The sequence below is a fragment of the Cuculus canorus genome, chromosome 7 (genome assembly GCF_017976375.1).
Source record: "Cuculus canorus isolate bCucCan1 chromosome 7, bCucCan1.pri, whole genome shotgun sequence".
Classification (NCBI taxonomy): domain Eukaryota; kingdom Metazoa; phylum Chordata; class Aves; order Cuculiformes; family Cuculidae; genus Cuculus; species Cuculus canorus.
Window position 1 is genome coordinate 33,694,724 of NC_071407.1, and position 18,024 is coordinate 33,712,747.

The 18,024-nt window shown below is 42.3% G+C and overlaps 1 protein-coding gene across 3 annotated transcripts in view; it reads left to right on the forward strand.

Moving 5' to 3' along the window:
* Positions 1-18,024, forward strand: part of INPP5A (inositol polyphosphate-5-phosphatase A) — a 246,022-nt gene that overhangs the window by 44,401 nt on the left and 183,597 nt on the right. For all 3 annotated transcript variants that reach the window (XM_054071416.1, XM_054071414.1, XM_054071415.1), the window contains exon 2: positions 15,221-15,262. In XM_054071416.1, the coding sequence (XP_053927391.1) occupies positions 15,221-15,262 (42 nt within the window). The remainder of the gene's footprint in view (positions 1-15,220; positions 15,263-18,024) is intronic.

Genomic DNA, 18,024 nt, shown 5'->3' on the forward strand with positions numbered 1-18,024 from the left:
TATTCATTATTTTCTTTTTCTATGAATGCCACTAAAGCTTCATTGCATACTGTTTATGAAAAGCTTCATTTTCAAGACGAGTTCTGTTTGGAGTTTGGGTTTGTAGCTTGTTTTTCCATTTGTAACATGAGGATTGAGTCCTGGTGTGTTGTTCAAAGGTATATCCTGACTGAAAACAGAACTAACTGTGCATCCAGTCTTCATGCCTAGACGCCCTGGGGCCTTACTGTTAGCAGATTTATATAACAAGAGGCTCTTTTCTGTAATTGGGACCAAAACGTAGTCTCTAACATTTATCTAGTAGAATAGAGAATTGGAGAAATCAAAATTCTAGGCATCTAAAGTCATTATTTCAATATTGCTGGATACTCATGTTTCCAAAGGAGTATCAATGCCAGATGTAAATGTAGATCTATCTTAAAAGCAACAGGAAAGTTTTTATGTATTTCTTTTGAGAATCTGCTCTGCTTAAGCTAAAACTGAATGGATAAAAACACTTCACAAAAGTGAGAGACATATGTGCGTATGTCTCTTGAGAATTTATATCTTTATAAGACTGCTTGTTGACAAGACATCTGATGGTCTTCTGTGGAAACCTAACAGAATACCAAGGATGTTGTTTCCAATTTCACAGATCAGTTCTTCTGCTTTGGCTTCTTAGAAATTGCTCATTTTTCTTAACATTATTGATGCAAAACTGCATTCCTTTTAGCACTTTGAGTCTCCAAATCATTTCTTTTCAGTCACTCATGGCTTTGAAGACCCATTTCTCCTAGTATACCTTATTTTTATCATAAAGTATTACCCGATATTTTTATTCTTTAAATTTTTCTTCTTAAAGGAACTTCATATTAAGTGGAATTGTAGCATGTAAACCCTTCTGCTGGAGAATCCCAAGGATGCAGAAAGGAAGATGATTCCACTCCCCTTAAGTCCCTCCTGAGCAACCAAAGTGCCAGTAATATAACATATATAGGACAAGTGATGCTTCCTGTGTTGAGTTGGGCTTGGTTTTGTGTTTGGTTGTTTCCCCACCCCCCAACCTCCCCCTTCCTGTATAAAGCAAACCCCAAACCTTTGCTGTTGCTGAATTAGACTTGGTGTTGATGGCAAGGAGCAGCATTTGTTGCTCCAGTTTCTCCTGTCAGGAGAAGACTTTTTGGGTTCCTTCACCTACGCTGAGCAGCGAATGAGACCGCACTGGATTTTGGTACCTGCTGTTCTCTGGAGTTCGTTCCCTGGTTGTGCTTTGCCCATGTGTTCAGCCATTCCTTAGGTACCCAGAACAGTTTGGCCTGAATTTCCTGCCAGGACAGCATTTGGCAGAGACTCATTTTCCCATTGCTGATAGTGGCGAAGGAGCCATGTGAATGGCATTAACCCACCTCCTCCTTCTGTGTCAGCTTACTCTGGAGCAGAGCTTATGGCACAGTTGGTTGTGGGGAGTTACTTGCCTGAAGAGCTCTGTGCTCCTGTCTGCACAGAGGTCCTCAGTCTCACCAGGGCCAAATTCAGCCTCAGCGCTTTTGGGGAGCATCAGTAGGTCTGCTTTCCTTTCACCTGATAGTCCCACTTGTGGATATTGCCTAGTGTTTGGCGCTGGTAAAAGGAGTGAGCTGTGCTGCAGCAGTTGTGATGCTCAGTTGTTTCAAATGAGTGATGATGGCTGGGGTGCAGTAAAGCATCATTTAATCCTGAGCCGCTAACATCACTGCATATGCTTTGCTTGGTGTTCCCAGTGCTGGGAACTTGGTGCCGTGAAGCTCTTGGGAGTTGGGTGCTGATGCCGTGAAGCTCTTGGGAGTTGGGTGCTGATGAAGGAAGTATATGGCCCACCAAGCAGTGCCTTGCAGGCCAGATGGGTTTGAGTGCTGCGAGCTCGCGCCACGGTCTGTGTGTGACTTGGCCCCCTTGCAGCACAAGGTGCTTTGTCTCAGCAAAGTGTTCCACTGGGTGTTTATGGGAGCCTTGCTGGCAGAGGGTACTACTACATAGGAAAACACTGTTCGTCCTAAACCTTCTCTGCCAGACTCCCTGCTGGCAATACTAGAACAATGCTGGCATTGCCATGTGGTGTCTCTGAATAAAGCTGAGGAGAACCTTTGTGGGTTATTGGGCCATTGATCGAAGATGCACGTACCACAGGAACACACAGAGCAGTAAGGAAAAGAAGAAAAAACCTGCAAACCCATTCTAGATCAAATCGAAATTAATTTCTAAGTATCTCCCTCAGCACTGTATTTCTGGATTAGGATATAAACAACTTTCACATGGCCTCCTCTGCTATCAAGTACTTGCATTAGATCACTACATAGCTCTTTATTAGAGCGATGAACTGTGTCTTGGCATCACGCATCCTTCACTTGGCAGTAAATTGACGGCCACTTTTAAGGCTATAGTATTTTGGCATGAAAGAGCTCTCTTCTGATTTAATAGGGTGTGTTGGAGCTGTCTCACTGACAGCTTGCATGTTGCTGGTGTATTAGTCCTGGCATTGATTCTGCAATGATTCTGGGAAAGCCTCGGACTTTTCTCCCTGGCAGAGCAGTGCCTGATCAAAAGGTGTTTAGCCAGTAAATATGGGTAACTTCTCGAGGAAAGAGATTTTATTGTTTGGAGTAGTTGCTACATGCTGCATTATACCAGTGCATATGGCTCATCAACTTCAGTTCTTGAACTCTAGTTCCTGAAAGTTCTAGTCTACAAAAGTGAGCATTTACATAATACTACATTTATTTATTCCATGGGATATTTCTACCTTATTAATTTAAAACTATATTTTATGCAGGCCTCCTACTCTGCAGTTGCTCCCTGTGCAATTTGGCTCAGCAGGTCTCACGGAGCCGTAGGCGTAGTTGGGTACGTGCAGCGCGTACATGCGGGATGATTCACCTGAGATGCTCTCCCCAGTGCATTTAATTCTTGCACTAGGAGCTTGTGGCATTGCTGCTCCAAGATACCAGCACAGTGACAAGATGTGCCACTGTCACAGCTGACGGGATTAATAAGACATGTAGGATATTTTCAAACTTCCATAAAATCTAGCTCACAGGAAGAACTTTGTCGATCATTGGATTTAGTGGCTCTTTTCACTGTTGTGTCTTTGCTGCCTCATAGGACCTCTGCAACTAAAAATTTCCTGTATTTTTAACTATATTCCTGTCATAGCTTGAACATATGAAAATTCAAATGTTATGGTAGCAGCAGCTGCTACGGGGTAGGTGTGCAGCTCTTGACACATCTCACTTTGACTTGACTCGGAGAGACAAATTCTTTACCAGGCTCTTGTTGGTATCTAGTATCTTGTATCTAGTTCGCATATAACTCTTTGCTTGCCTTGCTTGTTAGGAAGATCTCTGCTTGCTGAGCTCCCTGGCAGTTAGTAGAAGTTACCTGTGATGGGCAGATCCAGTGCTCTCACAGTGAGGACCAGTTAATTGCTCGCTACTCGATCCTGCCACTTTGCATGGTGGGTCCATGCCCAGCTCCCATCATGGCTGGGGGACATGAGTCAAGTCGGGACAATGTGACTTCCCCGGGGGTTGTTTCCCAGCACCTGAAGCACTAGCCAGGCTTTGCAGGAAAGACTCTCAAAAACCAGGGATTAACAAATATATTCTGGTTTTGTTGCTGGGTGTGGTGAGTTTTTTTTGTTGGTCACTTTTCAAATTTCATTGGCACAGTGATTTTTCGTGTGGGATTTGGGAAGAGAGGTACTTCCATATGTTGTAGATTTAACTTCTGAAACTGGATCCTAAACTGGCATGTTTTCATATAATATAGACTTTACAACACCAGTTGCTGTAGATAACAGTTATCCCTGTATTCAAACCAGGAGGTGACTTTAAAGATATAATTTAAAACAAAAAAACTTGACAAATACACAAGATAGCCCGTGGTGGTGGTTGAGACTGTGATTATTGCTAAAGCTCTATTTTGTCTATCCATGTGCAAGAGCAGATTAATTCTGTATATGCTCTTTTTCAGTATAATGTCCCTTTCCCCATGCTATTCCAGAATCGGGATACAAAGCAATTGAAAACTTGAGTGTATTAATGTGGTTAATCGCTGCTGTTTGCTAACAATTATAGTTTGTGTGATGTTGTAAATACTAGATGTTGGATTAACTCTCGTTCTTAATACTCTTAACACTCTGGTTATTCAAATATCCAGGAGCCTTTAATCTTTCAATAAGGTGTTGCTAATAGAAGTTAAATGTGAAATACATTGGGAGTTCGCTAGGGTCAGCATGGTTAAGATTCATGGCTTTTTTTATTATTCCAGTCTTTGCAGTTACTTGTAAATCATTATTCATTGGATGTTATTGTACTGTGCTTGCATCTGGCTGGATTTATCCCACATGTGGGATGTGAATGGAGACGAACCCAGCTGTGGTCTGGTCTCTGTCTTCTGTTGCAGCGCGTGCTCAGAGAGAGCCTGTGCATGGAGTCTGTGACACGGCTGTGTGCACATCCTCACAGGTGTGGCAGAGAATAATAGATATTGTCTGTGCTATCTACCCTGAGGAAACATGCTGCTTTAATGGCTTAACCTCACTTCTTTTGAGCGTATGTCTGGATGTAAGCTAGACCTGTGTAAACCTGGTCTTGTTGCAGGTCTACACTCTTGGAAGTCTGAAAGTCTTGTTGCTCTGTCTCAGTGTAATTTAATCCTTAAGAAAATTACCTGTTACTCAACTCTACTAAAAATAGTTAAGAACGAACATGTATCTTCAATTACTTATAATGTGGGAGTTTTATAATTGAAAGCTGAGCTTCATTAGTGGTGAGAGAAGTCTGTCTTTCATTGTCTGACACTGCATTAGCTAAGAAAGCAATAGACTTGGGCTGGATATTAACACTTTTTTTTGGAATATATATGTGTATATGTAAATACACAGGCATGTATGTATGCACTTATAAACGTATACATGCACCTCTCCTAGCTCTGTTACTTTACTAGGTTTTCATTTATACATATATATGAATATAATGGCATTGTGAAGGAAAAGAGCAGATGTTTGCTCTTCCTCAGTCTGTTTTTTTGTTTACAACCCATGAATCTTGTATCGCTGTTGCCCATGTAAGAGTTTATTTGATACAAAGGATATAGGCTGAGGGGAGAGGGTGTCTGTGCTTGGTGCTGGCTTACAGGTTATCAAGCAATCTATTAAAAAAAATGAAATTAACAGTTACTGAAGCTGTGTGTTGGCTAATGAATGGTCTCTGTCAGACAAGACATACATGAAGGACGCAGGGCCAGAGGAGCGTTTGGGTGTTGGCGAGCATGGCTCTGTATTTTCACTTACACTCTTCTCAGCGACGGGGAATGTGTTTTGCAGGTGTTTGGCAGGCAGAGCCTTTAATTGACTGTGAAAGCCTGTAACAGAGCATTAGCTGTATAGATCCTGCAGTGCTGCGTACAGAGGAAGTTCAGCGCTGACGACGAAAACGTTAAGCACTTTTTCATGTGAAGTGTTTTTTCCAGACCTGGCACTGCCAGCGCCTGTGGGGAAAGTGTCCTGTTCTCCGGCTCCGTGTCCTGTTCCTGAGGCATCTAGCACCAGGTGGGCAGCAGCCACACGACATCTGTGGCCAGCAGCTGGCTGTGGTGAAGCTTTCTGATACCTCCTGAAGGCAGGCAGTCACCTTTCTGTGATGGTAAATGCACTCTATCATGTTGCTGTACTTTGTTTGCGCACCAGCTGCTCAGTGCCATTGCAGGTACGCTAGTGAAAGTGGACCTGACACCGCTCCTGGATTTAGCAACAAGCTCAGTCCTCTTTGCAAAGCCCACAAACCTGTGTTTTGGCTCAGGCATGTTCTACTTTCAGTGGAGATGAGCATAAACATGCTTGGAATTAGTTGCTGAATGGGAGTCTTGCAAAGTGTCAGCATATACTTGAGCTTCTCTCCTGATTTCATTTTTTAAAGAGCGTGGATGGCACTGCTAGTCAGCCACAAGTGGAGCGAGGAGCAGACCTTGCAGAGGGGCTGTTCCGGGCTCATGCTGCCCCTCTGCTCTGTGCCCTCGTTGGCGTTTGCTCTAAAGCTGTGTTGCTGTGGTGTACTTTGAGTACGGTTTTCATCTTTGTGCTTGGGAGTTACATAGTTGTGTGACACAACATTTGTATGTCATTCATAAACGTTTTGCTCAGATTTAATTGGTCCAGATAAGTGATAGATTGCTTTTTGTCACTGCCATTGAATCATCCCCTTTACTAAACGTGGGCTAGAGCTCGTCTCAGTTGCTGCTGGAGAGATGTCCACTTCTAGCCCTGCCTTTGTGGGGATCCGTTTGATTTCTTTGTTTAGTTTAGGCTTTTCTGATAACATTAGGTTGGTTTAAAGGTCAGTGGGGCCCTGAAGGTTTGGAAGAACTTGTCCAGATGGGTGTCCTGACAGCACGTGCTACCATTACTTTTAAGAAGTTAAAGAAAAGGCAGCTCTTTCCCCTTCCCCGTCTTGTGTTGTTAGTGGTGAGACTAATTGTGTTCTTGGTATCAACTGTAATTTATCTGCCTGTACCTCCAGCTACTTTGAATCATAGAATCATAGAATGGTTTGGGTTGGAAAGGACCTTAAAGATCACCTAGTTCAAGGGACATAGGCAGGGACACCTTCCATTGGATGAGGTTGCTCAAAGCCTTGCCTGGCCTGGCCCTGAACACCTCCAGGGATGGAGCAGCCACAACTTGTTGAGGCAACCTGTGCCAGTGCCTCACCACCTTCACAGTAAAAAAAATTCTTCCTAACATCTAATCCAAATCCCCCCTCTTCAAGATTAAAACCATTCCCCCTCATCCTCTCCCTGCACTCCCTGATAAAGAGCCCCTCCCCAGCTTTTCCATAGGCCAACTTTAAGTACTGGAAAGCTGCTATGAGGTCTTTATGAAGCCTTCTCCAGACTAAACAATCCAAGCTTTCTTAGCCTGTCCTTGTATGGGAAGTGCTCCAGCCCTCTGATCATCTTCATGGCCTCCTCCGTGCTCACTCAGAGTTCCGTGTCCTTCCTCTGCTGAGGTGGTAGGCGCTTGATCATTGAGTCATCACTTTCATTCAGTTCAACTAGACCATTCCTGATGTTTCCTCTAAGATGTGACCAGAATAGTTTATTTACTCTTTAACAAGTTACCCTCTGCTAATATCATTTTAGGCTGCGTTGAAAAGAGTACTACTGGGTCTTGAATGCACCATCCCTGGCTGGGAAGGTCTGTCTTCTGGTGTGTCTTAGAGTCACCATGGTTTCTGGTGTTTCAAGAGGTTGTAGACCGCTTCAGGTATGGGGGAGCACATAGCTTTCAAAACAAGTAGTAGATGTTCAACATTTTTCTTTCGGCTTCTGATGTTTTTTGACAGGAAGCCCAGACTTTGGGTTTTTCTCCAGTTCCTGCTGCACATGGGTGCTGTCAAGCACACAGCTCTGGGCTACAGCCAGTTTACCTGTCTTGGGGTCTCTAGAGAGCTGCTTCACCTGCATTCCTGCAGCGTTTCTCCTCGTGGAGGCTGCGAGCAGCGTTTTCTGCATTACTCCACAGGAAGTCATAACTTCTTTGGTTTCTTTTTGTACTCCCACCATGCATTGTATCTTGATTTAGACCCACTCACAGGAAGGGAGATCAACTGAGAAGAAGGTAAACAAAATAGACGTTGACCAAGTTTTTAGTAGATACTCAGCTGTCAGCAGCGCAGATTAGTTTGAACAGGAGAGATCAAGATGGTTCTTCCCAGTGCCCCTTCGAAAGGCCACTGTGGCAGGGATTTCAGTCCTTAAATACCAACCCAACACAGCAGTGGGTCAGGTGGCAGCATAACTGTCCTGCAGGACCTCAGTCCAGGACAACCTGTGCATTTAGTCCACCCCAGTAATGTATTGCTGTACTTGAATTCTATGACCTTCCCTTCAAGGGGGAGAGGGCTTTGGCTGTGGAGACTTCAGCCCTATTCCTTCAGGCACGAGGCCACCAGAAGGCACAGAATGTCTTTGCTTCTTGGTGTCCACCTTCTGCGTCTGTCTTCTTTGACACTGGCAGGGCAGCGCAGCATCCCACATAGCAGGAAGGGTGAGCAACAGTGTCTTGTTCTTCCTTGCTCTTCCTGTCCCTTAGCAGACTGTTTTATCCCAAGCACTACCTTCTGCTTTTTGTACTTCATTTCACTTGATTCAGTATCTGATGAGCCACTGCTTTTCTCAGCCCAAGACTAAAACTGCCCTAAACTTTACAATGAAAACCTTGTGTTTCCATAACCCATTTTTTCCAACAGTGGAAAAATCTGTACTCTTCCTTTAGAAGCTTTCTTTGTACTTAGGAGTAATTCTCATTTTCCCGTTTGATCCTGGTTGGTTTGCCTACATTGACTTGGAAATCTAGTAAACCAGTAATGCGAACATAACGTGCAGGGTATCCTCTTTTTGTGTTAACTGTGAATGTGAAGTTGGTGCAAGACCCCACAGTAACAGTACCCGCCTGATGTGAGTTTTCTTAAGCATAGTCTGTATAGTCCGATATTTAGAGCATAACAGGAGTACTTCCAAGTCTATTTGAAGGTAAAAAAGAAATTAAATCAAATAGGTCTTTGAATGTAAATGTCAAGAAGATGCCGGTAAACTTATAAAGATGCTATAGAAGATGAAATCTTGAGGTAAAGGCTTAATCTAAACAATTGCGGTGGAAAGTTGCAATGGTCATGTTAGACCTGAAAATAGTTCGAGTAAGCCTGGTAACTCTGGTTAAACAGAGCTTCATTAAAGGTTTTGGTTTTCATTAAATAAGTAGGAAACGAAGTATAGTAAATACAAGGAAAAATAGCCTCTATTTCACATTTTTCCCTGAATGGAGTAGATTGGGAAGAGATCTCAAAGGCTCTGGATACTGTCTGGGACTGCATCCTTAGAATATACAACTTCATTAAGGCCAGTGTGTTCCTGTGCAGTGTCAAGAACACTTCTGAGCTCGGGGGTTTGGGGAATCCCTTAGTCCACATCGGGCTCTTAGGATTGTCAGGCATTTAACAGTGTTGATTGGTTGTACTCACTGTTCAAGTTAGTGTGCAAAGTCCCACCAGCCACTTCGCTCCTGCCTTCATTTTGGTGCTCAGTTTTCACAAAATGAGTCAAGAATTTTTTCCTTTTAGCTTAAAAAATGAGCCTATTCTTAGCTAAAAATAAACTTCACAAAATAGAACCTGCTTTCTATAATTCATCTACTTTCTTCCATTTCCCTCTGAATGAAACTAAAAAGAAATTTTCCAGGCTGTTAATTTGGTTTCAGGTAGTTTGCTTTCTTTTTTTTTTTTTCCTTTTGAATGAAAGGCTTCTGTCTAAATATATTTTTTCCTTTTTTTGAGAAGACTTCTTCCCTGTCGGGTTATATTTTTACAACAGGCTTAAAGCTTTCTTTTGGCTGTTGGGTATAATTTTGTAGGAAATTGAATCACTGGGGAGAATAGAGACTACTTGTATGTTCATTTTGAAAAGCTGCTTGTTTTCGGGATATTACCAGCTCATGTGGTATCCATGTGTTCGCAAGCTCACTACTTTTTCTTATAGCCCTGACCAATACAGTCACCAGTGTGACGTAAATAGGCTTCGAGTGGAAACTCTGCATGAAAAGAGACACTTTTAGTGGGATTTGGAATTCCAGGAAAAGGTCAAAACTGCTTTTAATTGAAGGGAGCAGCAGTGCACGATGCGTGTGTCCTGTTATTTTAACATGGGTCCCACGTGGTTCTGCAGTCTAGAAAAGTTGTGCTTCTTATGGGGGGAAGAGTTTCTATTTGTAGCTCTGAGTCAGTCTGTGTGCTCATAGATGGAAGGAAACCTGGAGAATGCTCCCTGAGGCTTTGAGATATTTGCTAGGCTTAACTACAACAGCACAGCCCAAAGAACAGCAAACTTCCCATGCTTTTGTGCACATTTGAGGAGAAGAACTTGTATGCATCTGCTCAGCTTGTGAACACCACGTTTAAAGCAGGCAAATACTTCTAACGCAGCCGTGATCTCCAAGCACTGGGCAGAGCAGCCTGGATCCCTGATCCATGCAGTCAAGGCAGGATGGAGAGAGGGAAAAGCACTGGCATCAGGAGAGAGATTCCTTCTGAAAGGATGCTCAGACCTTTTTCTTGCATCTTTCTTTGTCTTTCGTGGTGGTGGATCCCCAAAGGCATGATCTGAGGCTGCTGTGTGGGCAGGGGAGAAGGACCTGGAGCAAACACGGCTGCTGCAGGACTGGAGGTGGAGGGAGCCAGAAATGAGGAGGCTGAGAAAGCAGCGTTTGGATTAGTGGATGGGGAGAGAAGGATTTAGCACTGAAGAGAACAAGGAAAAGATTAATTTGTTACATTACAAAACAGAGTGAGATAATTTAATGAAGGACAGAGTGTGAAGGGAAGGGATGGGAAGAAGGCCAAAGAGTCTGGAAGACATGAAATATAATGTGCCTATTTTTAGACAGAAAAATAAGAGGAAGATAAGTTCTCTTTCCACTTGATTGTTATCTCCAGTCCTTCAAAATGTAGAATTACTTCATTTATGTGGAGGTGACTGGGGAGAATTGAGGCAGAGGCTAGATTACGGGATTTTACCACAGAGTGGTAAAAACATAAAGGGGCAATGTAGTCATGCCATAGGAGGGGAGGGCACATGGCTGGAAGCATGGCAGGGACCTCCTTGTACCCAAGGGGAGCACGAGTGGATGGGTCCTGCAGAGCTGGAGACATAATGGGTAGCAGGAGCTGAGTGACAGCAACCACTGGGAATTACTGAAATCCCCACCTCACTCAGAAAAGTCCCTGGTAGCAGCCCCAGCAACCTCTTTAGTACCTTGCCTCCCAAAATTACCTGCCAAGGCACTTGACTGGTGTCTTCCAGTGCTATTCTTCACAGAATTGGCTTGTTTCTAACTGCCCCCTTGGTGCTGAGCGTTCAGCTGCTGGCCCGTGTTTGGTTCTTTGTTCTCCCTGCCACCATCCCTGGGGCAGGACAGCAGGCAGGACAGTAGAGAAGTGTTCTTCAGTCCCACCGATGAGGATGGAGCTTGACCCCACAACCAGCCCAGGGCCCTTGGCATTCTGTGTCTCTCCAACATCCTTTGCCCACAGTGATGGCTTCTGGTGGCGCAGCTTCAGTATTTTTGTTGCGCTGCTCAGATGAAGAGAAAGGAAGGAAGAAATCGGAAGGGTCTTACAGCATTTGACTTGCTTCATCTCATACCCAGCTTAGTTCTGGAATTCTTTTTATAAATGCCTTTCCCCTCGAGACTTTGTTCTTTGTTAATTAGTTTAGTTTTAAAGGGGGGTGCAGGCATGCAAAGTTGTAAAATTAGGTGCACCTCTACTTAGTGACCTGAATTCACTTTCCTCTTTCTGTTTGAACGCTGGCCTGTGCCAGCAAACTTGCATACAGTGACTTTTGAGAGAGGTTACACTGGCAGGTTGTGGAGCTGTGCTGAATTCTGTTGACAAGGAGCCAGGTGCAGGTTGTCCATACCATTGGTGGGATGCTGTATTTCTTCCTGAGCTGAAGGCCTTGGTGTACCTGGTGAAAGTGCACAGCAACTCCAAAAAGGACATCTGCTATCAGCTTACAGGTCTTCCAGGTAGTGACTGTTGGGCTTATAAGTAATAGGAAGATAAAGCTTCTTTAAAAAACAAGCAAACCCCCACACTCCAAAGCACTGTTCCTTCCACACAGATCTATTTACGGATTGCTCCTGCTTTTTCACAAATGTATGAGTTGGTAGGTGTCATAATAGCTAAATGTGGCGACAGGAGTGCTATTAACAGCTTTTATTTTCATTGTCACTTGTGGCTGACTCCTGCTTACGATCAAAATGCATTCCTGGTCTACCTTCAAAATGTAGCTGCTGTAGATTTGTTTCGTGTAGGTTTGAGATGTTGAATTTTCTGGGGAGCACTGAGTTTCCTGTGTGTTTTTGTATCTCCTCCAGTGGGAGGTATGGATCGATGCAGTGATGCTCTGCATTTATATCTGTCGGGAATGTCAAAGCTGCAATGAAGGCAACAAGTAAACGGCACTGCCCGTCTCTTCACAGCCTGGGTAGCAGAGATGGAGCAAGCAAGCCTGCCACTGTCTTTCTGCTATATGTTATCTTGTAAAGCCACCAGACATAGAAAGATTCAGGGATCCCCGCTACACCTCTGTCGTGGCAGAGCTGCCACTAAGAGCTAGGGCTCTCTGGTTTTGGACTCCTAGAGCCTCTTCCGCTGTTTCAGCATGAGTTCATGTTGGTTGGTATTTTCCTGGTGTTTTATTGGTTCAAGTTCTAGCTGTGTACCCTAAATGCTTTCTACAAGCAGTTTCTCAGAAGGACTAGGAGCACAGGAAACAATCCAGTAACTCCTCGTCCCTTCTCAGGAGTGATATCATTATTCCTCCCTGTAACAGACATTGCCTTTTAGGTGCTGTGTTGGGGAGGGGGAGCTGGGAGTCAGAAGAGTTGGGTAAGCCTTGGGTCACTGTGCACCGTGAGGGACCTCTCTAGGTTGCTCATCAGAGGAACCGCTGTCAATGCTCAGGATGCAGTTTGGCAAATTTCTCAGTATTTGATCTGATTTCTCAAAAACAATCTCGCTCAGCATATGGGAGGTGGGAGCAGAGCTGTTGGAGGGGCCTGGAACCATCTCATTGCTTCCCTCTGGTGTACTGGGTTGTTTTCATGTTTAATCTTACAATGTTTTCATTTAGTCATGTAGCAAATGGGGGAACTTATACTGCTTGCAGTAGTATTTGAAAACAAAAGTAAGAGTGTGTTTTATTTTTTCCTCTGGGATTCCTCAAGTATGAATAACTTTAAATATTCTTCATTGGTAGCATTTTTTTCTTCCAGCAGAAGCTGTAGTTGATATAAATTACTGTTAATAACTGCAGCATTCTTATTTACAGATTTGCACTCGGTTTTAACTGAAAAACTCAAAACATGCTAAATAAGACTCTTATGTTTGTGCTGAATGTGGAAAGGCTGTCTGAAACTAGATAGGACTCTGAGTCCTGCGCTCTACCTCAAATTTAGGTTTTTATTCTTTGGAATATTGTCACTCGTCATTTAGGTCCTGTCTGTACAAAAAGGCTGAAGTGGGGTTTGGGTTTCTTTAGTGGGTTTGGAAAAATGAGTGACTTCAGTTAATTGTGGATTACTCTTAAAGCTTAGAGGTCCCCAGGATACCTTGTAACTGACATAAAGAGGCTTTGTTTGTTTGTTAACATGAAAAATTGGGGTTACCTACTGAGTAAAGCCATGCTTTGTTTTGCAAATAAATAAAGAGTGTTGCTGAAGACTGCTTGTGAGCTCCTGCAGGATGTGCTTCTCTAGTTCTCATAACAGGCAGAAAACTGTAATTAGGAATTTTACAGTCGCCAAGATCTTGTGCACTTGATATTTTGAATCTGGCCTTTTCGCTTAGATCGTACAGTAATCGTACACAAAACATATTCTCATTTTGCATCTGTTTTGTAGAGTGCTTAAAACCCCTAACAATAAAACCTGTGCTGTCTTCATAACTTCAGGTTAGAAGTCAACTGGAATTCACAGCAGCTCCTGGTTTGCTTGTTTGCTTGTTGCTGCTTTTATAAAAGCAAGAACCCTTACTGTTGCTCTATGAGTTGTCTCATTAAGTTCAGAACAAGTAGAAAAAGAGTTAAAGTTGCTAAATAAGCAGTTAAGGAGAGGCATTTTTAGAGGGACTGTTTTATTGCCTGCCCGTCTGCCTTCAGTTTTTATTTGTGTCTGCAGCTTCCTTAATCTGGCATTGAGTTACACCGTTCAGCTGAGGGGAAGGGCATGGGTGGGAGCCATGGCTGTTTTGTTCTGTTGTGTTTATTAATTTAAGACGTCCCTGAGCTCGTGCCAAGATCCATCCTGATTGGCTTCAGGCGCAGAATGAGGGGCCTTTGCTCTTGCTTGCTCCTGGCCCAGTGCCCCTGAGCTGAGAGCAGTAACTTGCATAGGAAATACCAGGAGAGTTCATTACTAGAAAAAATAGTTTTTCCTAAGCAGTGAAAATGTCACCTTCGTGACCAAGAATGCCTGAATTCCTGAACTGTCAAGAAGAAGTCATCAGCAAAAGGGAGGTGATGGATAGGAAGGGACAAACATGGCCCTTTATTCCTCCTTCAGCTTTAAAAAAGATCTTTTGTAGACTTTTAGCTTACAAAACTGGATGAATTTTATAGACTTCTAGAAAAATGAAGTTCGGGGGGTTTTCTGACTGCTTAGAAATCTTTAGAGCCACCTATGAGCAAACCTTCATGCAACGAGCAGTCACTATAAATAAGTAAGTTTAAAGTTGTATCCAACTGTTTGAAAATAACACGCTTGATGTGCAAGGAGAGCAGAACAGAAGTTTCATGGCTATGTATTTGCCTTCAGGCAGCTGGTGTCATAACTGTTACTAAAGGGAGGATGTTGAGGCATCTCTGCTTTGCAGATCAATGCGTTCTGCTGCCTCCCACAGACACTGTACGTTCCTGCTGTTTCTGAGAGAGAAAAGTCTGACTTGGGTTTTTATTCCTCACTATGATGCAAAAATTATCTAGCACTCTTGCTGTTGAAGATGAAACTCAACAAAAGTTTCTCTTCCAGCTGTATGTTTCATGTGTGAAAATGGGTGAACTCTCTTGACAATCGTATCTGGGACGAACCGCGTTTCACAAAAGGCAGAACTTCATACTTGTCATATTGTTGCTGCTTTAGTTTTCATAACTCTTGTAGCAATCTTGAAATGCCTTTCCCGGAGCTCTGATGTTCTTGAGCATCCTGCAGGAGCGCAGTCATCCCTCTGCACCAATTTATTGGAAGAAAATCCATGTAACTTGAAGCTCGGGTTGCAAGAGCTGGGTACCAGCAGTTTGTGTAAAGGATTTGATACCCAGCCAAGGAGTGTGTACTTCTAAAAGCGCATATTTCAGTACATGTAAAGCCTGTTGATTTAACTGCTTGATAATCTTGTAAGTGTAATTATGTTGTGAATTTGTATACAAAATGTACCTTCTTAGTGAAAATCTGAGAAGAGGGGAGTCAAATAGAGAGGAGAGGTCTGTCCCTTGGTGCTTGTCGAGGAACCTCCTTGTGTTTGTACATTTTTCTTGACATGTGGAAAAAGCTCCCCACTTGACTGCACTGAGGAATGCAATATGTATTGGGATATTATTATGAAAACACCTTGCTTTTATTGTTAATTAATTTCTGTATTTTGTTTTTCAGCCAGAAAATTTACAGAAGAATTGGCTTCGGGAATTTTATCAGGTAGGATAAAACTTACTTTCTCATGGAGTCGTATGCACTGTTGCTTATTGACTTAATTAATGTCAAAATCTTTTGCTTTGTAAAGTTGAAGCCGTTATTTTATAGTGAAAACCAGTCATAAAGAGTATGTCTCTTTCTGGATTTCTAAGTAATGATTAAAAAAATTCAGCATATAAACACAATTTATTCTCATTGACAATCCCCTGACTGAGAAAAGCTTTGACATTTTACAAAAAATTATTTTTGTTTGATGTGAAATGGTCTTTTAAGTGTCCAAAGTAATAAATATTTGAGTAAATTTAATATATATGTATGTACGTTGAGAAGTCTGGTGTACATTTATATTGCAATCTAACCATTCCTGGTGTTGGTTTACCATCCATCGGTGCTGCTCTTCCTTGAAATTTTTTCTGGCTTAGGCAGTGTGAAAATATTGAAACCGAACCCATATTGTAAATTGTGTTGTAAAGTTCGGGTGTGGATTTGTTTTTGTGTGTCCCCCCCCAAGCATGAAAGCCGCTGTAACCATTGTGTTCTTGCAGTAGAGGCTTATTTAACTTGCCGAGATGCAAGTGCACAAACGTGTAAATAAGCAGTAGGAAATGAGCCGTGGTGGAACACAAAGGTGTCATCCCCGCTACGTACTGCCAGTGCCAATTCACTCTGACAGCTTCTGTCCTATTTACCAGCACTGATAGGTTCTGAAATTCCTTTAAGTTTTACATCTTCTCTGCAAAAATATTCTCCTGTTCAAAGATTTTAAAGTATGTACAAAAAAATTATTAGCAATAGCTTATCCTTATAATTGCAAACATCCTGTTATTATTTATGTGGTCGGGTTACTGGAGCAGCGTATGACCTTTATTGCAGTGTTGTAAAATTCTGCAGGTAGCTTCTTCTGGCAAATAGAATGGATTTGTGGAAATCCAAGATGCAATAACCAGTCTGTTTCCTGTCTGTCAGCCTCACAAAAGATAGTTTGTTTTTCTTCTTCCATCTTGATTGGTGGCTGCTGTACGTACATAATGCTCAAAGTGCACAGGCTTTCTCAGCTAATTCTGATTTACACACTCTTACAGACTCTTGCTGTGAAGAAAAGGCAAAGTACTTTTAAATAGATAGAACTTCTTTTATTTTGGCATTAGGTTTGGGTTTTTTAGATCACTGTATTTTTTTTTCACATCACACTACTTAAGTATCTTTATCAAGGAGAATTGCTTACATGTTGACTTGTTTACTAAAGTGGGTTGAGCACTACGGAAATGCCTCTGAATAGTTTGTGGAAAACAGGAAAAGGAGGAGAAAGGAATGAGCTGCTAGTATCAGAGATCAGGGACTACTAGCATAACTGGATGTGGCCTGTCTTTAGTCCAATGAATATTGTGTTTATGAAATTCAAACTATTGCAGGAAGAAAACGCTACATGAGAGTTTTTTTAAGAATCTGGTCACATGCAGGGCTGGACCAGCTAAAGGGAACCTGAACCCATCTCTCATCTGCTGATGTTTTGCTATGTTTATGCTCCCTCTCCGTGCCTCTGCCCTCCAAATCTGCCGTCTGAGAAAGCTGTGTTGAAAAGAAAAAGGGTAAAGAAAGGGATAGTTAGCATTTCTTTTGATGACTGATAACCAGCAAGCAGTCCTCTGCATGGTTTGAGGAACAGTGACGTTTGGTGGCCTTGAACCCTCCTTCCTCTCTTTGGTGGGTGCAGCAGGATGGCTGTTTACGTTGTGTTCGCAAATGCAGTAGGAAGTGGAATAAAACTTTATAAAAAGCCCCTTAGGGAAGAGCCTAATATCCTCGGACCAAAAGTAGCACAGCACGGGGCTGATACTGGGCTACACAGCAACCTGGCAAATGTACAACTTCAGGATTGCTTTTTTGCATTCTGCATGCTTCGTTGAAAGCTTCTGCAAATTGAACTTCATAAGAAGTACTGAAAAGTGACTCTTAATTCTTCTTCATGAACTCAAAACCTAGATAAACTGCAGACCGCAGCTTTTTTCCATTCTTCGGAGGAATTCAATTTGCATGCGTAGTTGTGTCACTATGGTTTGCCTAACTTCTGAGGATGCAATCCTTTTGTAAGCAGTCAAAATAATAGAAAAAGAAAGCACAATTGGCATTCTAAAGTTTAAAATGTTTCTAGAAATTAAACCAGTGATGGAAACATGCTTGAACTGATGAAGAACATATCAATGACAGAGCAGTTTATGGGCTTGTTTTTAAGTTCTGGTAAATTAAAATATGAGATTTTAATTGCTGTGACAGGTGAGTACATATCACTTCATTTATATATCAACCTTGATTACACGCTGTATGCATTTCTGAGTGTGGTAGCGTAGGGAGGACTAAAATAACATTCAAATGTCATGTGAAAATTATTAAACTTATGCTGTAGATCTACAAATATCCTGTATTATTAACATGAAAAATATGGAAGCTCTAATTAAAGTAGACAGTTTGTCCAGGAAATAAAACAGAAAAATATTTTAAATAAACTTTCAGGGATGTTTTTACTGACAGCTTACAAGGTGGTAGCACCTGAAGTTGCATACGGCTTGGTCCATTTGTTGACAGCACAGCTGATACAGCTGAGAGATGTTTTGTTTGATCTGCTTTCCTTGGGTTTATTGGTCTCCAGTCTTATAAAAGTGGAGGCTGCCTTTTGGGTTACATCTGACTTGGTAGTTTAAAACTGGTTTAACTGTCAAATATGGGATAATTTTCTAGCAGTTTGATATTATTTGCTGGTTTTTTCT